Source organism: Tamandua tetradactyla, chromosome 1, assembly GCF_023851605.1.
Source record: "Tamandua tetradactyla isolate mTamTet1 chromosome 1, mTamTet1.pri, whole genome shotgun sequence".
In the NCBI taxonomy this organism is placed as follows: domain Eukaryota; kingdom Metazoa; phylum Chordata; class Mammalia; order Pilosa; family Myrmecophagidae; genus Tamandua; species Tamandua tetradactyla.
Genome location: NC_135327.1, coordinates 129,428,001 through 129,452,109, shown reverse-complemented (window position 1 = coordinate 129,452,109; position 24,109 = coordinate 129,428,001). Strand labels below are relative to the sequence as shown.

Genomic DNA, 24,109 nt, shown 5'->3' with positions numbered 1-24,109 from the left:
ATAATTAATTATTATCCAAGTGTTACATATAAAGCAAGAGATAGCTCAAAAGAAGCCTCATTTAATAAGTAGAATTTATGCTTTAAGAACCAATTAATGTATTTTAAACCATAAGTCAAATATATTTATATTTAAACATTTATAAGGTGATTACAAGGCATTGTTTTATTTTTCACAATATATTTTTAAAAAGCCTCTCCATGGGGATATTTGGAGATACTTGATTCTCACTTTCAAAATATGACCAAGTGTCTCCATTTTTTTTTTCAAATCTACGAGGTCATTTACAGTATAATGCAGAATAATTATCTTCTTATTCACCAATGCTGATCTTCGAACATTTGTTATAAGCTGCTCTGGGCAGCAAATGTCAATATATGTAAATCATTAACACTTTAAAAAGCTTTCCTGAGGTGAACTGAGGTTACAGTGACTACATATTTTTGGGTTGTTTTCAGGTTTTTTTTTCGCATTTTATTTTATTGTTTAAAATTAGATGCTAAATTTTAAAAAAATCCTGCTTACTTATCTTTTATCACAACATAACTGAAAACATCCAAGAAACAAACTCATTGATTTGGTTTCAATAATAATTACAAAGCCATTGCAAATAATAAGATTCTTAATTCAAATACATTATAAAAGGTCACTTTGAATTCCTTTGATTTCTCTGAATATGATAGGCTATATTCACCAATTCATGCACAAGACCAATTTAGGCTAAATCTTAGATTTAGTATATCATATACAACAGTAACACTTTTCTTAAAAAATATCTATTTTGCATCCTCCCAGAAAATTAACAACAACATTTCTCTCTTCCAAACTTCAACTGCTGTTAACACTGCACTGTGAATATAATTAATGTCAATGAATTATACACAGGAAAGTTGTTTAAATGAGAACATTTGTTTTGTGTATGTTACCACAGTACAATCTTTTAAAAATGTGATATTCTATTGTGATCATGAAACATTTTAAAAGTTGCTATAACTGTATTAATAAAGACAAGTTTAACAATAGTAAGGAAAATGTCTAATTACGTGGTCATGTCTTCCTCCAGTTGGCTGAGAAGTGCACTGCTGAGGTTACCTAGACCACCACAAAACAAACATACCATTTATGTGTTTTTGTTCTCCTTATCAATCAGCATATAAGAATAAATCAAAACTTTCCCACTTAAAAATCTACATAAAATAGGTCACAGTGGCTCCATTTTAATTGTGTATAGGCATATAGCATCCGTTCAAATACCTCAATACTGGCCCTATGCAGCCACACATATGCTAGATCTCAAGATGCTTATTTGCAAGAAGAAGTTCACATTTAGTGAGAGAAAGACTCTCAGAAAGTAGTGGTTTCCTTAAATTAAAATATTTTATGGAATATCATTCCAAGATACCATAAAAAATATTTTCCAGGTCCCTGTCCTAATAACTAATAAATGAATACTTTATATTAATTTACATATATCAAATTTTATATGCATCCATAGCTTTTACTTTTTTAAAAAAAATACAAAGAATATTGTGAGCCAGTGAGCTCATCAGCCAGCATTAGCATATTATAACATTTTGCCTTTTTTTGCTTTCGATTTCTTTGCCAAATAAAAGAAATATAGCATTATAAATAAAGTTGAAGTCCCCTTTACTCCCCTCCCCAGTCCTGCTGTCCTCTCCCTAGAGGCAGCCACTGTCATGAAGTTGCTCTGCATCCTTCCAATCTGAGCTTTATGACTATATAACATTGGTGTGGTGTTTTTTTAACATTTTACATTCTGCAACTTGCTTTTCATGCAACATACTTTTAAGATAAATAGATCTATTTCATTCTTTTAATTTCTAGAGAGTACTTTATTACACAAGTACACAACTTATCGCTTCGCAAATAATGCTAGGTAAATATCCTTGTATCAGTCTCCTGTGGTCCATGTGAAAGAGTTCCTAGAACAAGAATTGCTCCATTACAGGGCATATATATTTTTACTTTTACAAGATATTACCAAGTTGTTCACCAAAATAATTATACTGCATTTCCACTGGCAATTTCGGGTATTTGTTTCACCTACATCTTCTTAAGGTATCAATAGATATTTTGATTTCTGCAGTCTGATATGTATGAAATGTATATTTTTAAATTTCTGCGGCCATTAATGAGGTAGAGGATTTGTATATCTTTACTGGTCACATGGGTTGCCTCTTATACTGTGAAATATCTATTTATACTCTTTGCCCATTTCTATGGGTTGTGTTTTCCTAAAATTGAGTTGTAGAAGTCTTTTATTTATTACAGATATTAACTCTATTGCTGTGTATGCATTGTAAATATCTTTTCTTATTCTGTTGTTTTAAAACAACTTATGGTAGTTCATTGTAAATTAGGTATAATTTTGAGTAGGTCAAATTTATCAATAGTTCCTTGTTGCATTGTACTTTTTGGATAGTATCAAAAAATGCTTTCCTACCTTGAAGTCATAAAGAATTTTTATAGTATCTTCTAATAGTTCCATTTATTCATTAATTTGTAATGTCCCATGCCCTTCTTACTTTTTATTTTTGGAATTAATTGGTGTGATAGTTTGAAAGGATGTATGTTCCCTAGAAAAGCCATGTTTTAATCTAAATCCCATTTCATAAAGGCAGAATAATCCCTATTCAATACTGTATGCTTGAAACTGTAATTAGATCATCTCCCTGGAGGTGTGATTTAATCAAGAGTGGTTGTTAAACTGGATTAGGTGATGACATATCTCCACCCATTTGGGTGGGTCTTGATTAGTTTCTGAAGTCCTATAAAAGAGGACACATTTTGGAGAATGAAGGAGATTCAGAGAGAACAGAGAAGAATGACATAGCCACGAGAAGCAGAGTCCACCAGCCAGTGATCTTTGGAGATGAAGAAGGAAAATACCTTCTGGGGAGCTTCATGAAACAGGAAGCCAGGAGAAGCAGCTGGCAGATGATGCCATGTCCACCATGTACCCTTCCAGATGAGAGAGGAACCCTGACTGTGTTCACCATGTGCCTTTCCAGATGAGAGAGAAACTCTGACTGTGTTTGCCATGTGCCTTCTGACTTGAGAGAGAAACCCTGAACTTCATCAGCCTTCTTGAACCAAAGTATCTTTTCTGGATACCTTTGATTGGACATTTCTATAGATTTGCTTTAACTGGGACATTTTCTCGGCCTTAGAACTGTAAACTAGCAACCTATTAAATTATTCTTTTTAAAAGACATTCTGTTTCTGGTATATTGCATTCCAGCGGCTAGTAAACTAGAACAATTGGCTATTCTTAGATACCTTGAATATTTTTTAACATTTTTATTGTATAGTATAACATATATACAAAGCAAAGAGATAAAAAAAGCAATAGTTTTCAAAGCATTCTTCAATAAGTAGTTACAGGACAGATCCCAGAGTTTGTCATGGGCTACCATATGATCCTCTCAGATTTTTCCTTCTAGCTGCTCTAGAATTTAGGAGGCTAGAAGGAATACATGTTTTTTTTTTAATCATCACAATAGACTTTTTTCTTCTTTTTTGTGAAAAATAACATATCTACAAAAAAGAAATAAATTTCAAAGCACAGCCCCACAATTAGTTGTAGAACATATTTCAGAGTTTGGCATGGATTACATTTCCACAATTTCAGGCTTTTACTTCTAGTGCTCTGAGATACTGGAGACTAAAAGATATCAATTTAATGATTCAGAATCATATTTATTTGTTAAACCCTATCTTCTCTGTATAGCTCCAACATCACCTTTGATTTTTCTATCTCTCTCTTTAGGGGTGTGTTTGGATTATGGCCATAATAACTTTCATGTTGGAAGTGGCTGTCAAGAATATGGAGTAGGGAGATGGAACTAGCTAACATTCTAGAGAGGCTGGGCCCTGTAGGTTTCAGAACTTATCTGGTCCAGGGACCCATCTGGAGATTGTATGTTTCTGGAAAGTTACTCCGGTGCATAGAACCCTTGTGGAATCTTACATATTGCCCTAGGTTTTCTTTATGATTGGCTGGAATGGTCCTGGTTGGGATTTGGCAAGTTACGATAGGTAGCAATGTCTAACTGAAGCTTGCGTAAGAGCAACCTCCAGAGTAGTCTCTCGACTCTATTTGAACTCTCCCTGTCACTGATACTTTATTAGTTATACTTCTTTTCCCCCTTTTGGTCAGGTTGGAATTGTTGATACCACGGTGCCAAGGCCGAATTCATTTCTGGGAGAAATCTCCCAACCTGCCAGGGAGATTTTCACCCCTGGATGTCATGTACCACTTAGGAGGAGGGCAATGATTTCACCTTTAGAGTTAGGCTTTGAGAGAGTGAGGCCACATCTGAGCAATAAAAGAGGTCCTCCAGAAGTAACTCTTTGGCAAACCTATAGGTAGGATAAGCTTCTCTGCTACCCATGTAAGCTACACAAGAGTAAGCCTCAAGATCAAAGCCTTGACCTATTGATTTGGGGGACACCCTTGTCTTTTTAACTACTAAGATTATTATCCAAAAGTACCCAAACCCAACATTAATAGTATTGACAAGATCCCTGATATAAAATACATTTTCACACTTAGAACTTCACATTCAATCAGACAAATGTTTTTGATGCAACTACTACAAACAAGCTATCTTTATTTTAGAAAAAAACAATATTAGTAAGACTCAGCCCCTGCCCTTTAAGAGATTTGCAAAGTAGAAATAATAAGACACATTTAAAATAGCTATAAGCCAAGGTACTATATGGCAAAGCCTCTAGGTAGCACAATAACTGTGAAAAATTACTCCTATCTTAAGAGGGGTAGGAAAAACTATGGAAAGGAAGGGTATTCATTAAAATTTTATATAAGATGGGCCCTAAAATAATTTTAAAATCTTTTCTAAATACAAAAGCTATCCATGTCCATTAAAAATTAAAATAATATAAAATGGACAAAATAAATTACAAAATCTTTTACATTTCCACACCCACAACTACCACCACTTAATATTTAATAACACCAAATGTTATTTTACAAAGTAACAAAAATAGAACCACATCTATATTCACTGGCCAATTTTCCATGTCAGTATGAGTGGTGTGGTATCCCTTTCTTTTTAAAAGCATTTATTTCAGTTGTTTCCAATATTTAACTGTTTCAGACAATGCTGCTCTAAAATACCTTGCGTGTGTGTGTTTTGCCTTGGTTTGTAAAATACATATAAATGTGGTAAATATTCCTACAGGATAAATTAAGAATCAGGATTTCTGGATCAATAGGGAAGCATACTTTAAACCTGTTGTCATTGCCAAAAGTTATCTGATAACGTAATCTGAGAAAGCCTAGGGCAGATAAAACATATTTTGACAGACTTTGGAAAGGGCAGCAAAGTGTCCCTGGTGACATGAACAACATGAACAAGAGATCAACATGTGGAGGAACTAATACACCAGTTTGGCTGGAGCGTGAGTTTTGTCATGTGGACAGGAAGAGGTGGAAATGCTGTTGGGAAAATTATCTGGGGCCAGGTTGTACAGGTGTGCCATAAGTAGACAGACCGGGAGTCAACCAATGGTTTTAAGCAGAAGGGGACACAATTAGAGGTATGGTCTATGAAGATTTAGCTTCCAGGAACATAGATTAATTTGAACAGGGAGAGATTGGGACACTTGAGCTACTACAATTATGTCAGGAAAGAGAGTTTAAATGATAATAGAATAGAAGGAAAGTACCTGTAAGATTTATAGAGGGAGAAGTCACAGGACCTAGCACCTAATGGAGCATAAGTAGAGATAGTAAAAATTAGAAATGATCAAGATTCCAAGCATGAGCATTTGGATAATTGTGGTGTTGCAGTGAGGATTTTGCTCCCCATCAGGTTTAGATAATCTCTCAGGGATTTTCTACTTTACCTATCTAGTCAGAGAATATTTCTAAGTATTATTAATGGTTTCCAGTGTATATCACTACCATATCTGACTAATTTCCAATCTAACTAAATATCTGTTTTCTACTCATTCAAAGAACAGGAGAATTTAAACAAATGCTCATTGGCAAAGTGACTTCTCTGTCTTCAGTCATTTTTATGCAGTTCAAAAATTCAAAAGTATGTTTAAGCTCCAAACTGACCCCTTTACGTGTGAAGCTATATTGTACATATAGTCTCAGTCATCAGAAACCAGCACTAATTCCAAGTACTTTTTATTTGTGCTTCAGTTTCTTCAAGGTGTGCCACCTGGAATAAAAATTGGACATAAAAGTCTTCTGACAGAGTCAATCTCTACTGACCAAAGAATGGAATAAAGCTGTCCTGTCCTTTAGAACCCTCAATAATAAATGATGATTTATTATCATTTATTATATCCAAAATTTAATACTGTTTTTCAGGGGGAAAAGACAATTTTTTTTTATTAGGGATCACCTAGTTTAGTCACTTTTACTGGTGTGGATCTCAAAGGGCTACTGCAGGAACCAATAGTTACAAAGAAGAATATATAAACTGTATCCAAAATTTAATACTGTTTTTCAGGGGGAAAAGACAATTTTTTTTTATTAGAGAAATTTCGGGTTTACAGAAAATCATGCATAACATTCAGGATTCCCATAAACCACCAAATTGAACTGGTGTGGAACATTTATTACAAATAATAATTGCACATTTTTATAATTTTACTATTGATTAAAATCTCTGGTTTGACTTAGGATCCACTGTTTCTGTAGTATAGTTTCATGGATTTCTATTTTTTTTTATTCTGTTGCCATATATATATAACCTAATATTTTCTCCCTTAACCACATTCATGTATATATTTCATTCTGTTAATTATATTCACAGTGTTGTGTTGCCATCATTACCATCCCTTACCAAACCATCCCATCATTCCAAATAGGAATTCCATACATTTTAAGACTTAACTTCCCATTCTCTATGCCCATATAGCATCTATGTATTCTAGATTCTAATTCTATGGGTTTGCTTATTTTAATTGTTTAAAAACAGTGAGATCATACAATATTCTAATTCTATGGGTTTGCTTATTTTAATTGTTTAAAAACAGTGAGATCATACAATATTTGTTCTTTAGTGTGTGGCTTATTTCACTCAACATGATGTCTTCAATGTTCTTCTATGTTGTTGCATGTACCAGGACTTCACTCCTTTTTATGATTGAATAATATTCAATTCAATGCATATACCACATTTTATTCATCTATCCAACTTGAATTGCTTCCATTTTTTGGCAATTGTGAAAAGTGACACTATGAACATCAGTATGCAAATATTTGTTCGAGTTCCTACTTTCAATACTTTCGGGAATATACTGAGTATGGGATTGCCAAGTCATATGACAATTCTATAGTTAGCTTTCTGAGGAACCACCAAACTGTCTTCCATAGCGGCTGACCACTTTGCATCATCCCCAGGAAAGAACGAGTATACCTGTTTCTCCGCATCCTCTCCAACACTTGCTCTGTTTTGTTCTGTGTGTGAAATGGTATCTCATTGTGGTTTTGATTTGCATTTCCCTAATGGCTAATGATGTTGAGCATCTTTTCAGGTGCTTTCTGGCCATTTGTATATCTTCTGTGGAGAGATGTCTATTCAAGTTTCTTGCCCATTTTTTAATTGGGCTATTGGTCTTTTTTGTTGTTAAGTTGAAGTATTTCTTTATATGTTCTGGATATTAAACCTTTATTAAGTACGTGATTTTGAAATTTCTTCTTGCATTGTGTAGGTTGTTGTTTCATGTTCATTATAAAGTCCTTTGAGGTTTAAAAGTTTTTAATTTTCATAAGGTTTCATTTACATATTTTTTTCTTTTGTTGTTTGTGCTTTGGGTATAAATTCTAAGAAAGCATTGCCTAACACAAGATCCTGAAGACGCGTCCCTACAGTTTTAAATAGGATTTCAATAGTTCTATCTCTTATATTAAAGTCTTTAATCCATTCAGAATTGATTTTTGTATATGGTATGTGGTAGGGGTCCTCTTCCTTTTTTTTTTTTTTGCAAATGGAGATCCAGTATTCCCAGCACCAATTGTTGATGATACTTTACAAATCAGGTGTTCTTGCCACTTTGTCAAAAGTCAGCTGGCCATAAATATGAATATGAGGATTGATTTTTGAGCTTTCAGTTCTATACCATTAGCCTATCTATCAATATTTGTCCTAGTACCATGCTGTTTTGATTACTGTGGCTTTGTAATAACTTTTAAAATTGGGTTGTGTGAGTCTTCCAACTTTATTCTTCTATTTCTAGACATCTTTGGCTATTTGAGGGTGCTGAACTTTCCATATAAATTTGAAGATTGGCTTTTCCATTTCTCAAAGAAGACTGTTGAAACTTTGATTGGGATTGCATTGACTCTATAAGTTGTTTTGGGTACAACTGACATCTTGATGATATTTAGTCTTCTGCTCCATGAATACAGAATGGCCTTCCATCTACTTTGGTCTTCTGTGATTTATTTTAGCAATGTTTTGTAGTTTTCTCTGTAAAAGTTCTTTACAACCTTGATTAGATTTACTCCTAGATATGTCATACTTTTGTTTGCCATTGTGAATGGATTTTTTCTCTTGATTTCTCCTTCTAATTGTTAATTAATTGTGTATAGAAACATGACTGATTTTTGGATACTGATCTTGTACCCCACCACTATGCTGAATTCATTTATTAGCTCTAGGGGTTCTGCTATGAATTTTTCAGGATTTTTTGTACATAGGATGATATCAACTGCAAATACGGAAGTTTTACTCCTTCCTTTTCAATTTGGATGCCTTTTATTTCTTTTTCTTGCCTGATTGCTCTGGTGAGAACTTCCAATACAATGTTGAATAACAGTAGTGACAGTGGAAATCCTTGTCTTGTTCCTGATCTTACAGGGAAAGCTTTCAGTCTTTTACCATTAAGTAGAATATTAGCTGTGGGCTTTTCATACATTATCTTTATCATGTTTAAGTTTCCTCTTATTCTTAGTGTTCTTAGTGGTTTTATCAAGAAGGAGTACTGGATTTTGTCAATGTCTTTTCTGCATCAATTGAGATGATCATGTGGTTTTTATCACCTCAATCTGTTAAAGTGGTGTATTTCATTGATTGATTTTCTTATGTTGAACCACCCTGCCTACCAAAGATAAACCTCATTTGATTATGGTGCATGATACTTTTATTATGCTGATGGATTTGGTTTGCTAGCATTTTGTTGAGGATTTAGGTATCTATATTCATAAGACATATTGGTCTGTAATTTTATTTCTTGTGGTATCCTGGTCTGCCAAAATATGAGAATGATGTTGGCCTTACAGAATGAGAGATTGTTTATTTCTCTTCAATTTTCTTTTAAGAGTTTGAGCAGAATTGGAGTTAAGTCTTCCTGCAAAGTTTGATAAGTTCTCCTGTGAAGCCATCTGGTCCTGGACTTTACTTTTTTGAGAAGATTTAGATTATTGATTCAATTATTTCACTAGTAATTGGTTTGTTGAGATCTTCTTTTTTTTTGCATCAGTGTGGGTAGTTTCTTTCTATGAATTTGTCCACTTCATCCAGGTTATCTAATTTATTAGCATACATTTGTTCATAATATCCTCTAGTAGTCCTTTTATTTCTGTGGAGTCAGTAGTAAAGTCCCCCTTTTCATTTCTGATTTTACTAATTTGTATCCTCTCTCTTGCTTCTTTTTTTTCTTTATCAATCTATCTAAATTTTTGTTGATTTAATTGACCTTTTCAAAGAACCACCTTTTGGTTTTTTTGTTTGTTTGTTTTGTTTTTATTATTAATTAACGGAAAAAAAGAAATTAACCCAACATATAGAAATCATACCATTCTACATATGCAATCAGTAATTCTTAACATCATCACATAGATGCATGATCATCGTTTCTTAGTATATTTGCATCGGTTTAGAAGAACTAGCAACACAACCGAAAAAGATATAGAATGTTAATATAGAGAAAAAAATAAAAGTAGTAGTAGTAAAAACAAAACAAAACAAAACAAAACAAAAACCTATAGCTCGGATGCAGCTTCATTCAGTGTTTTAACATGATTACTTTACAATTAGGTATTATTGTGCTGTCCATTTTTGAGTTTTTGTATCTAGTCCTGTTGCACAGTCTGTATCCCTTCAGCCCCAATTACCCATTATCTTACCCTGTTTCTAACTCCTGCTGGACTCTGTTACCAATGACATATTCCAAGTTTATTCTTGAATGTCGATTCACATCATTGGGACCATACAGTATTTGTCTTTTAGTTTTTGGCTCGACTCACTCAGCACCTTTTGGTTTTGTTCATTTGCTCTGTTGTTGCTTTTTGTTATTTTCTATCTCATTTATCTCTAATCTTTGTTACTTCCTTCTTTCTGCTTGCTTTGGGATTAGTTTGCTCTTCTTTTTCTATTCTTTCAGTTTTGAGGTTAGGTCTCTGTTTTAAAGTTTTTCTCCTTTATTAATGTAAGTACTTGGAGCCATAAATATTCCTCTCAACATTGCTTTTGCTGAATCCCATAAATTTTGGTAGGTTGTATTTTCATTTCATTCACCTCAAGATATTTCTCAATTTCACTTGTGATTTCCTTTTTAACCTATCAGTTATTTAAGGTATATTGTTTAATTTCCACATATATGTGAACTTTCCATTTCTCCCTGTGTTACTCATTTCTAGCTTCATTCCACTGTGGTCAGAGAATAAACATTGAATGATTTTGATATTTTTTAGTTTATTGAAATTTGCTTTGTGACCTAACATATGGTCTATCCTGAAGAATGGTCCATGTACGCTTGAGAAGAATGTGAATTCTGTTTTAGCTGGATGAAGTCTTCTACATATGTCCGTTAGATCTAGTTAGTATAGAGAATCATTCAAGTCTTGTGTTTTCTTATTGACCATCTGACTAGATATTTAATACAACATTCTATTGAGAGTGTTGTATGAGAATCTCCTATTATTAATGTAAAGAATCATCGATTTCTCTCTTCTGACCTGTCACTATTTAAATAATATGTTTTGGGGCTCTGCTGTTAGGGGCATATACATATATATTTACAATTATTATATCTTCTTGTTGAATTGTCTACTTTATCAATATATAATGATCATCACATCCCTCATGACGAGTTTTAGACTACAAGCCTATTTTATGTGATATTAGTGTAGCCACCCCAGCTCTTTTTTGTTTACTATTTGCATGGTATATTTTTTCCATCCTTTTACTTTCAACCTGCTTTTATCTTTGAATTTAAGGTGAGTCTCTTGCACAGAGCATATAGTGGGTCAAGTTTTTTCATCCATTCTGCCAATCTCTGCCTTTTGATTAAAGTTTAATCCATTTACATTTAAAGTCACTATTGAAAATGCAAAACTTTCATATGCTATTTAGCTTCTGTAAGTCTTATACATTTTTGTCTCACTTCTATTAATAGCTACTTTTATTTGATTTTTTTATTTGTACCATATTGAGTACCTTCTCTCTTCTATCTAGATATATTTTTCAACTTTTTTCCTTCTGGTTACTATGGGGTTAATCCAAACAGGGGCAGGGATCCATGAAGGGGGGCACAGACTGACTGGAAAATGCCCTGGGGAGGAGATCAGGAATGGTGCCAAGAGCTTCTTCAAGGGCTTCCTGAAGCTGAGCTTTCCTAGCCTGTCCAGCAAATGCAACTCTTCAATTCACTGTCCCCTGAATCCCTTAAGAAGCACAGTACCTTTGTGTCTCTACCATCACCACTCCTGTCTAGGGAAGGTTGAAACAATGGCTACCGCCTCCTTTTCCCAGGGTGGATTGAAACAACAACTGCCCTAAGAGCTAGGACTCCAGTGATCCAAATTCACTAATCAAGAGCCATGATTAATGATCAGCTGTGCCCATCCTTGGTCTTGGAGAAGAGGATTTGAGGTCCCTTTCTATCACCAGTGAGCTATCTAGGGGCTGATTCCCAGGGCAGCCTACTGCAAGAATGGTAGATGGGTGCCAGTAGGTACCATGCAGAAAGAGCAATTTACTGTTCTTTACCATAATATGAATGTGCAACTATTCATATTTCCTCCTCCTCCCATGGTTAATGCTCTATGTCAGGTCCCCACCATCTCTTGTCTCTACTCTAACAAGAGCCTCCTAATTGATTTTTGCATAGAGGCCTCTGCAGCCTAGAAAGAAGTATCATCCAAGTTTCTTCTTGGCTTTTGTGCTCCTAAATCCTGTGCCACTGGGGATTAGAGGGGGAATGGAGCATGACAAAATATTCTGTTTAAATTTCATAAGAGTATGTTCCAGCCTTCTAAACTAAAAAATGTTTTCCACATGCTGAGAAGAAGAGATGCAGTAGAACACTGATGACAACATAGGCATTGGAGGGTCCAGGAATGAGGAGGACTGCCTCCTGCCACTTAAACAGAACTCTAGAGTGAAACCTTGGAAATGGAATGATTATATAGTGAGTTGAGGTAGATGTCCTCAGGAGGGCTTCCCGGAGACTTCTTGGGTCTAGAGAGTTGTAGAAGCAACAGGATGATCACAATGCTTCTAAGAGAAGGCCACAGAGGGAACAAAAGATAGCTTGATAGAATGCCTGCATAGAAGATGATACTGAAAATCCTTGACCTTCACACTCATCTGGCACTATGTTCACCTAGATATACCCTAGGGAAAGGCGACCTCCTTTAAAATCACTGACATTGGGTTTCATCCACATTGGCCAAAAAGGGGTCAACATTGAAATTATGTTGTTAAAATAAAAGTTACATGTCTTGTACACCTCGGTTCTGACATGATGCATACATTCACTACATATCTTCTGGCCTCGACTCATGCTATTCATTCACTTCCATCCCTACTGGATCCCCATTTCCATGCAGCTATCTTCAACTCCCATCCCCATTGATGTGAGCTCCCAGAGAACTAAACCGGGTTTCATGTATCTTTAGATCCCCAGTGCCCAACCTTTTAGAACTTGTGTAATCTAGCCTAGCCTCAAAGATTTACAAGTGGTTTCACAGAGCCTCTTTATGTTCCAGAATATCTACCAAAATATTCCATCCAATCAGTTCCTTATACTGCATATAACGTTTCACATACGTCAACACTAAAAAGACATACAGTAAACCATTCCACCTGGTAAAAAGAGACTTTTCTGAACTCAAACAAGATTTACTAGGAACCTAGAACTAACCTGAGACCATCACCATTACTAAATAAAGATTATCACTTGACACCATTTAGGGATCACACAGCATTTTTTTATCTGACCCAAATACTTTGGTATGTTGAGTAATTTTAACTAAGCCTTAAGAGCAATATGAATTAAAGATGTGCGATATGGCTATATCTGTGATTTCTTGGTTAAATGAGATTATAAGGTAAAGGTGATTTGCAGACCATCTTCCTAAAAGAGTGCTAGGCACTGTTCTGGGTACTGGGGATGCAGCCAAGAACAAAATAGATATAATCCCAATCTCATTCTGAATCTTTACATTCCAGACCCAAACTGCACGTGACAGGGTGAAACTGATGAAATGTCTAGCACCATTTCTCTTAGAAACATCCTTTTTCTCTCTTACACCTCTCTTCCCATTCAGGCAGCTGTAATAAACAAGTAAACCAATGACTTAACATGATAGTTTTAGAGCGATAATGCTTAGTAAGTAAATAAAACAGTGACACTAACGTGACTTTGGGGTGGGGTAGGGACAAAAGGTCTTTCTGTGGGCATGTAAACTGATAACTGAGCGACAAGAGGAAGCCATTACAGAGATAATGACAGAGAGAACTGCAGGTTCTGCAAGGTCCCAAGTCAGGAAGGAGACTAGCACGTCCAAGGAAGAGAAAGAAGGCTGGTGTGCATGGACAAGAGATGAGACTGATGGGGCCAGCAGGGGCTAGATCATCTGAGGTCCTAGAATACTGTAAGGTATTTGTATTTTATTTATTGTATTTTACTCTCAATTGGAAACCATTAAGAGAGCTATGACTTGACATGTTTTTAATGCCCACTGTTAGTCTGTAGAGAACTGGATTTAGTGGGCAAGAGTGGAAGCAGGGAGTAATTAGGAAGCTAGGGTTGTTGTGTTGTCAAAAGATAAGGATGACTCTGGACATGGCAGTAGCTTTGCATATACACAACCAGATTTTTAGAGTGACCTCAACACTGCAACAGGTACTAGGATAGCAGACAATTATCAGAGATCCTGGTTCTCAGCTCTCCTCTACTAAGTTCAACCTGAGTAGCCACTTTTGAGATGGTATCTCTTCATGTCAGACATCATTTGCACAGGTAGGTTCTTTGACTAAAGAAGAGTTGGTAAGCCACTGATTAAATGATCCTCAAGGCTCCTTCTAGCTAAGGAATGCTATGATCCTAATTTTCTTAGTCTTCTTACACCAGAAGCTCCACCAACTACAACAGATATTTGGACCTTTGCTTAGATAAACACTCCTTTTCACATTTGTCCAGGCTGGAGTCTGCTACTCAGTACGACTGGTGTTACTGCAGGTGACAGATATGATTCCAAAAGATGTTGTCATCACACATGCTCCCTTTACACCTCTGGCCTAAAGAGCTTTGCCCTTAGCTGACATGCCTGGAATAGCAATATGAAAACCTACAGGATGGCATTTAAGGGAGAAAAAAAGGCCAAGTAAAAATTACTGGACTTTCCAAACCCTTTGGTAGAGGAATAAAATATCAGACTAAAATGCAGGATTCCTGGCACAGGAACAATTGATCTATTGAGCAGTGAGCAGTTCCATCAAGACCTCATCGCTTCTGCTTCCTGGGGAATGATTTTTACATCTGTAAAATCATGGGTTTGAACCAGATAATTTCTAGGCCCCTTTTCACCTACAAAATTCTATAATCTGTCTTTCACTTACTAATCCTATTCCTTAAGTACCTAGAAGGAATCAGGATTTGATCCTCCCTTCCTTCCTTCCTCTCTTTTCCTCTCCTTTCTTGTCCTGTCCTTCCCTGTCTTTAATTCCTTTCTTTCCATCCTTCCTTCTTTATTTCCTTATTTTTTACGTTTTTAAATGTATAATATAAAGTACAGATCACATTGTTATTAATCCATTTTTGGTCTTGAAAAAGCATTCCTCCAGCATCAACAAAAAAATCTGACTATACTACACTATTACTCTTACCAAAAAACTAGCTATGTTGTAAATTTAAACTCAAACTTAAAAAATGAACTGACAAAATCAAAGACTATATTTTGAAATATGTTATCACTTTATCTGGTCTCAAATGTTACAGAAATTTATCTGTAAGACTGTTCCAGCTAAATGGTTAGCAGCATAAGAAAACCTTGAACAAATGAAAGAAAACAGATCCATCATGGAAATTTTTGTTAAGTACTTAGAATTTAAATACTAGCTAACATTCTAGTGTGGAGCATATTCATAATTCTGGCCTTCATAACACAGGACACAGATGACCTGATTTTCTTTGATTACAAGGGCAAACACTTGACACACACATACAAGATTTATATACAATTTATATACTCATAGTTTAGGCATCGAAATATAGATAATATTTTCAACACTAGCATTTAATAAATTGCCTTCATGTTCCCATACAAATGCTTATGTTATGCACCAAGAGTAGAAAAATTCAATAATAAATATAAAAATAGTTTTTTTCCACTTTCCATCTAACTAACCTTTTTATCTGAATTATTTACTTGCACTATAATTTGAGTGTTTCATTTTCTGCATTCCTCTCCCCACAATTTGACAGGAAAATAAACAGAACCAAGCATAATATAATTATGGAAAAAGAAAACAGCCATTAATATAGTCATAGATTAAATGGAATCATTGAAGGCAATGAATAATCAAGCGTTAATTTAAAGAGTATCTTTGGGTATTAACCACCATGAGACATGGTGAATCTCCGCCATGTTCTTTAATTTATGGGTTAGTATATTAACCTCAGTTTCTTCCTTCCTGCATGCCCCTCCATTTCCTTCAGTACCTGGACTCTATGCCAGTCTGCCTGGATTCAAATTCTGACTCAGCTACTTGCTAGCTGTGTACGATCTTAGGCAATTTAATTTTGTTTATCCTCACTGAGCCCCATCTTCCTCACCTATAAAACATATATATATATTAAACTGGTGTATATATGCATCAATCTCATATATATGAGAGGATTAAAGTATTAAACCATGTAATACATTAAGAACAGTGTCTGGCACATATTAAATGCTCAATAAATGTTAGGGTTAGTTATTATTAAAAATAACTGGAGTTCTTCTCTAAGCTTAGGTCATTCTTTCTACTTTTTCCATATTCTGCCATAGGAAACTTAACATTCCATACATTTCAAACATTGCCAAATACCTAGTCCTGTTATTTATGCCAGGATTCAGTCTCATTTCTTCAACTGCCTGGATGTCATTTCCACTTTTACACAACCTGTCACCTTCAATACAACATGTCTAAAACCATAATTGCCTTTACCATGGCTCTTTTTCAGATGGTGAAGAGTCTTATGAAGAAGATGAAAACTTACAGAATACCATAAAAATTCAGGGAGGTTAAGTATTGTTCACAAAACTGGTGTGGAAGGACCAGAGAATTTCTTAGGTCAGAGTCAGAGATTTTAAGGCAACAACTGCACAAATTCTAACAAGACAGAGATAAACAGGAGTAGGCAGGCAGGAAATCAGGTCCATATGAGTTATAATAAAAGAGTAGGGGAATGACCGATGTCTGATAATCATGGCAAGTTATCAGGAGAAGAGAAAGCTTACAAGGTCTCGGGTGTAGCAGGAGAAATGGTTCTGCTCACTTAAAAATTTCCAGAGCTGTCCAGTTGGTCCTTTGTTCAGTGTAAAACCCTCAAGCTTTCAAGAGCCTTGGGAAATCCAAGTCTCCTTAAGCAAGGAAAGCCTCTTCTCCAACAAGGAGGCTCTGATATCTGGTCTACCCCATGGAGAGATAACACAGTTCTACCCGGGCAAGAGCAAGAAGAGAGGTCTGAGAATGTCTGGGGGCTCAGGAATTCAGCAGGCTAATTCTCCCTTCTGAAGCACTGGAGAGCTTGCTGGTCCACCTTCATCTCTGGAGCCAGCATCAAAGCCTTTGATACTATCCCTCTACCCAGGTAGCCCTTAGGGTATCTGGAAGTCTGAGTCTACAGATGACCAGATTAGTGACAGAGTACTGAATGCCTAAAAGAAAAAAAATAATACAGTAGAAATAATCAAGCTGCCTTTGAAATGGTATGGGAAGACAGAACAGGGGTAGCAATAAGGAGTGGTGGTAAGGTAGGGTATAAACTTATTTATTTATTTATTTCATCTTTATTTTAAAATGATTTCACATGTTACATGGAACATGTACTTCTGTGCAAGACGGAGATTATATGCTGACCATACTTGGTATCACATCCTCTGGAAAGTCTTTCATGTTTCCTCTATAATGAGTCAGGTGCCCTTCTCTTTTCCACTACCATCTTGTGTGTCTCTATAACACAGCACTAATCATATCTAAATGCATTCATTGGTTCACTTGTTCATCCCTTCCACTATAGGAAGTTTCTTAAAGGTTGGGAATGAATAATCAGGACATAGTCTGAGGTTAGCACATAGAAGGCTTCAATACAAATTCATTGATGTATTGACTAAAGATAATAGTCTCCCACTCAATATTCTACTTCAGAGATTGGTAACCTTTTTCTGTAAAGCCAAAGAGTAAATAATTGTAGACTTTGTGAGATATATGGTGTCGGTCACACCTACTCTACTTTGCCACTGTAGTGCTAAAGGAGCAAGGGACAATACACAATCAAATGTCTGTGGATGTGTTCCATCAAAACTTTATTTCAGACAATGAAATTTAAATTTAGTATAATTTTCATGTGTTACTAAATGTTATTCTTCTTTCATTTTTTTTTCAACCATTCAAAAAATGGAAAAAAAATACCTTCTTAGCTCATGACAGACTGTAAAAAAACAGGTAGTGACTGGATTTGGCCCATGGGCCACAGTTTGAGGACTCTGCCCTCTCTGAAAAGCATGGTTAGTAATCCACAGTTACTAAGGAAATGCTACTTGACAGGGTTGTCTGTATAGCTTATATAGCTATCTACAGTGATAAGAGATACATAAGAGGTAGCCCATGACAAACTCTGGGATCTGTTCTATAACTACTGGTTGAAATGTGCTTTGAAAATTATTGCTTTTCTTCTTTCTTTGCTTGGTCTATTTGTTATACAAGAAAAATGTATTTTTTTAAAAAAAGGTATTGCATAACCTTGGGTATGTCCTAATCCTTCAATAACTATACAAATTGAGGTATTATCACAGTTTTATAAAGATGAAAGCTATAAGAATGTATATCATCACTGCAAGTCGAGCAAGTTCATTTGTGAGAAACATGAGTTTCCTGTTGACAATACTACAGTAACTTTTATTGGACACTTTTTTATGAACTAGGCCTTCTTCTATAAGCCCTAAATAGATAAGTCCATATATTTCCTCAACTACCATATGAAGTAGATTCAGGGATGAGGAATTAAAGCATGGAGATATTCTCCACATCTCAAAACTAAAATGTGATAAAGGGTGGTGCACGGTGGCTCAGTGGCAGAATTCTCACCTGCCATGTCAGAGACCCAGGTTCAATTCCCGGACCCTGACCATGTAAAATAAATAGATAGACAGACAGACAGACAGACAGACAGACAGACAGACAGACAGACAGACAGACAGACAGACAGACAGACAGATAGATAGATAGATAGATAGATAGATAGATAGATAGATAGATAGATAGATAAAATGCAATAGAACTGAATGTTAGATTCAGGCAGTCAAAATCCAAAGCCTACTTTCTACCCAAAAAGTATACTAATTCTCCACAGGTTAACAGGTAAAGAAAAAACAGAGGAAAAATTCCAAATATTTCTCTAAATTGTCCAAAGATGGAGTGGTCAGCTGAATAGGAAAGATTAACAAGGAGTACAATGTGAACTATAACCCCAAGTGAAAACCATATGATACACAAATCTGTGAAGACGGAAGACCAAATTACTAACTGATAAGGTATGGTGATACAGTCATCATCTGGCCTGGAAGACTAATCAACAGGGAAACACAGGAAGGAGCATGTGTCTACAGCTGGACCGTTGTCTGTTTGGGAACTCATGCCTGCCATTAGGTAACTAAGTCAGATTACTATTCATCTCACATGTCTATTCATCTCACAGGCTTTACCTGGACTACCAGATAAAGCCAAGAGATGATAAAGTTTAGTTCTCCCACTCAAAGAGTACAGATACAGCACAAGTTGGGTTTATTGTGGCCTTTGAGAATTCAGCCCTTTTAGCTTCAGACAGTCATTTGATGGTCTGCTCTTCCCAGACTGGCCTAGCTTCAACTGTTGCTTTAATAGCTCACAATTTCCTCATCAATATAGATGAGGAGCTGTCAATTTAAGTTACGTATGCAGGTTCACAGTGTGTTTAGGAAAATACCTATCACACAGTTAGATAAATGTGTATCTGGGCTTCATTTAAAAAGTGGGTAAGACAAGAATGCTACATATATGGGCTGCTGAGTTCCCAGTGAGTCCTGAAAGTTTGATTCTTCTACTAAAAAAGCGGTAAGAGAGATAATCCATAGAATAATGCCGAATAGAGCATATATACAATCACATGAATTTTAGAGAGCATTAAATGCTTCCTTAGGGTGAATGGTATAAAAGAAAGTTGCCAGTTCAAAAGTAGTACAACGTTTTTTGCAGGTTCTTTTGAATGTCATGAAAGGATGTAATAAATGCATCAGAATTTACATAACTTAAACATACCATCAATTTTTCTGGCCCAACTCAGAGTTAAAGTCATCCTGCCTCAGGGTAAACAAAATGTGCTCTTCATAATCACAAAAAAAGGGGTTCTCCAGGGCCCATGGATAGGTATCAAAAGGTCCATAAATACCCCAAGTAGATGTGAACATTTGTGTGCATGTTTCTGGGGAGAGGATGCACAATTTTCATCAAATGTCCAAAAGTTGCAGTAACCACTGTAAAAACAAAGTCCTATCACGGTAGTCTCAAGTGTATTTCAACATTTCTATCACTTGATTGAAATCTGTGTTGAAAATATTTGGGTAGTTTACTTTAAATCAATCTATGCTTGATCAAAGGTAACCTATGAAGCTCAAAGTTATCAACCAGTGCCTCGCCAATCAAATGTGTGCGTGTGTGTGTATGTGTGCATGTGCACCTGCATATGTGACACCAAAATTATACCTAAAAACATATCGAGATTTGATGCATATTTTTAAGAACTCATTTAATATAAAAGAAAAAGAACCATGTAAGTAAAAAAGAAGTCCAACGTGAGTTATTCTCATTTTCTTAAATTGGCAATTAAAGCTGAATTCAAGGGCTTTTTTATTAAACAAGACAGTACATGGAAAATTCCTATTACTTTGCAGGTACTCAAAAAATGTTAGTTTCTCTCCACTGTCACCATTTTCCTGTCACCAGACACAAATCTCATCCCTCTTGATTTCTCCCAGTCATACTCAATTTCATCAACAAAGGTAAGGACAGAGCCTCACTCACGCAAAGTAAGTCTACTCTTCTCCAACAAGGGACAAGAGTAAACTCACACTGTAACCAAAACCACATCTCCCTCCTTTCAAGAGGGACAAGAGGGAGCCCACAAAGCAGAAATAGGATCCAGAAAGGGAGTAAGACTACACTTCTGTGGACACCCTCTCTCCTGCCCTCCAATACCTATAGCCTCACCACTATTATCTGCCAGGAGTCCACCAGATCTAATCTCATCATGCTCTTTATATCTGCTCACATCATTCACCCCAAGAAGCCAAGGATTCCAAGGTTGCTCTTCATCTCCTTCTGTAATTTCCATGTGTCTGCATATTTCCTACTTCATCCCCATTCCTCCTCCTCCCTTACTCCTGTAACCCTTCCACCATGCCCTCCAAAATTCATGATCCATGATTAGCAAAATCACTTATATCCTCAATGTCTTTCTGAACATTCTCTTCACCTTTTGGTTCTCCTGGCTCTTCCCTAGAGGTCTGCTTCCCTAGATTCCTCTCAGAGGGTAGCTCTTCTCTTTTGTATCACTTGAATTCCACTAAGCCTGAATTGGTGTCCTCCTTGCCTCATATTGTGGCTTCTGGATATCCCCTCCTTCTTAATAACTCTCAGCTTTGTAATTGATAGCCTCATATTATATCATCCAGACCCTTTGTGCTGGTTTGAAAGGAAGTATGCCCCCTAAGAAAAGCCATGTTTTAATATAAATCCCATTTCATAAAGGTAGAATAATCTCTATTTAATACTGTATGTTTGAAACTGTAATGAGATCATCTCCCTGGATGATGTGATTTAGTCAAGAGTGGTTGTTAAACTGGATTAAGGGACGACATGTCTCCACCCATCTGGGTGGGTCTTGATTGGTTTATTGGAGTCCTATAAAAGAGGAAATATTTTGGAGAATGAAAAATTCAGAAAGAGCAACACTACGAAGCAGAGAGTCCACCAGCCAGTGACCTTTGGAGATGAAGAAGGAAACCGCCTCCTGGGGAGCTTCACGAAACTGGAAGCCAGGAGAGAAAGCTAGCAGATGATGCCATATTCGCCATGTGCCCTTCCAGCTGAGAGAGAAACTGTGACTGTGTTCGCCATGTGCCTTTCCAGATGAGAGAGAAACCCTGAACTTCATCAGCCTTCTTGAACCAAGGTATCTTTCCCTGGATGCCTTTGATTGGACATTTCTATAGACTTGTATTAATTGGGACATTTTCTCGGCCTTAGAACTGTAAACTAGCAACCCATTAAATTCTCCTTGTTAAAAACCATTCCATTTCTGGTATATTGCATTCCAGCAGCTAGTAAAGTAGGACACCCTTCATTTCTCTATGTTTATAGCATGTAGCTCACTCTAACCAATACTACTACTGTCATAAGTTCAGTGGTATCAAATAGCCACATAAATGATCCTTCTAACAACCTGGCCCTTCAGCTCCTTTAAAATCTCTACTCAGAGGATCTTATCCTCCACTTAAGTCACTGACTCCACAGTTATGGCCTAGACCCTGTCATTACCAAAACACAGGGCCACCTCCATAATCCAAATGTCATAAATCCTACTCCGACTACCACTTAACTCTCGACTTGCTCTGTCTTGGTATCCTGACATCAGCAATTTGTTCAACTTCCCCAGGACCTCCATTCATTCATCCTATGCATCTTTTTCCTCTCCCTCACTCATTCAATATTCTTCCTTCCCCTTAACCCATCTTAAATTCTACAGTCATTTCTCATATCACTCCATTGCAAATATCACTAACTCCCTTGGCAAAACCCTTACATTGGTTAAATACAATTTTCTACCAGTTCTATGTCTGCACTGGTGCAGGTGAACAGAACCAGAGAAAAATACAAAACCATGCTGATCAGTCTCATTTTCAACTGATGACACCAACTTCAGTTGGGCCCTTAACATTGCTCTGCATTAAAACATAGTCGATTCACTTTCCCTCTTCTCTAGAGGGCTGTTTTACTTCTCTATTTACTGGTGAATTGTCTTGCTTCCTACTTCACTGAGAAAACTGAAGCAATCAAAAGACTTCCACAATTCTCACCTCCACATCTACCCATTTATGAACATATTCAAAAACCCTCTCTTCTCACCTGTGATTGTAGATGAACTATCTGTATTTCTATCTAAAGCAAATCCCCAAGCATTATATCCCATGCTTTCTCAAGGATATCACTCTAGAAAGTCTTTTCCCTCTATCTCACAGCATTATTTTCCTCTCTCTTTTAGATCATTTCTATTGCATATAAATAAGCCATTATTTCTTCCATCCTAAAACACACACAGTCTTTCACTTACCCCCTTCCTCCTACCAACTTCCATACCATTTCCCTCCTCACCTTTGTAGCAAAACACTTTGAAAGTGTTGTTTACATTCATTGTCTCCAATTCCTCTCCCCACTCTCATTCTTTTTGAAATGCAATATAATCAGGCTGTCATCTATACCATACCAATAAAATTGTTCCAGTTAAGGTCACCAATGACCTCCATTCCCAACCCATTAGTCAATCCTCAGTACTAATTTTAGTTGACCAATCAGCAGCATTGACATAGTTAATGATCATTTCCTACTCCTTGATACATTCTTCACTTGGTTTTCCTCCTACCTCCTTGATTGCCTCTTCTTATTCTCATTCATTAAGTTTTTCCTCTCATCTCAACCTCTTAACCATGGCCCACAGTCCTTAGACCTCTCTGCTTATGCTCACTTTCTCAATGATAACAACTAATCTCATTGCTTTCCAACCCAGATTCACTCCTGATAGCCAGACTTATAAATCCTACTATTTAATGTCCACATGGATACTAAACTGACATCTCAGGCCTTAATGTGTTAGATATGAAGATGTGCCACCCAGATCCCCTTCAAAGAACTTGTTTCCCAGCTGCAGAGTGTGTGGTTAGATGACAGCTTTCAGCTTCTTAAGTTCTGCCAGCTACAAAGAGCCCCCTCACCCAAGGCTATGCTCTTCCCAAGACAGCCTACATCCAATGACTGAGAAAGAGGCAGAGGGAAAAAAGCACACCACTGTAGTTTGAAGTCCAGTGCAAGACATTCCCATAGGTGATTCTCACCCAGAGCTCCCCACTGGATTGACTCTGACTTTGTCAGGCCTGCATTGCCATTTGAGTTCCTCTGTCCAATTCACTTTCCTTCTCCTCTCTTTCCCAGGTGTCAATCTCTAAAAAAATCTCTTCCCAAACATCTCGGCATCTGCTTTCAGAGAGCTCACTTACAATAATGTCCACATCTGAATTTCTGATATTATCTCTAAACCTACTCACCCTTCACCTTTACCACTTCAGTTGATGGTAACTGCATCCTTCTTCTTTCTAAGGCCAAAAGGTTTAGAATCATCCTGGACTCATCTCTCTTATAACACACATTAAATCTGTTAGAGAATCCTATTTGGTTTACACTCAAAATAGAGCCAAAATCCAAATATTTCTTACCACTTCTATTTCCAAAAACTTGGTATGAACTACCATCAATTTTTACCTGGATTACCAAAATACCCTCCTACCAAAGGATTCATCTGCTTC

General features: G+C 36.4%; 1 protein-coding gene across 4 annotated transcripts in view; it reads right to left on the bottom strand.

The window, feature by feature from the left end:
- The window catches only part of ABCB1 (ATP binding cassette subfamily B member 1), a 261,471-nt gene that overhangs the window by 73,729 nt on the left and 163,633 nt on the right, over positions 1 to 24,109 (bottom strand). For all 4 annotated transcript variants that reach the window (XM_077148311.1, XM_077148221.1, XM_077148394.1 and 1 more), the window contains exon 5: positions 1,044 to 1,092. In XM_077148311.1, coding sequence (XP_077004426.1) covers positions 1,044 to 1,092 — 49 coding nt within the window. The remainder of the gene's footprint in view (positions 1 to 1,043; positions 1,093 to 24,109) is intronic.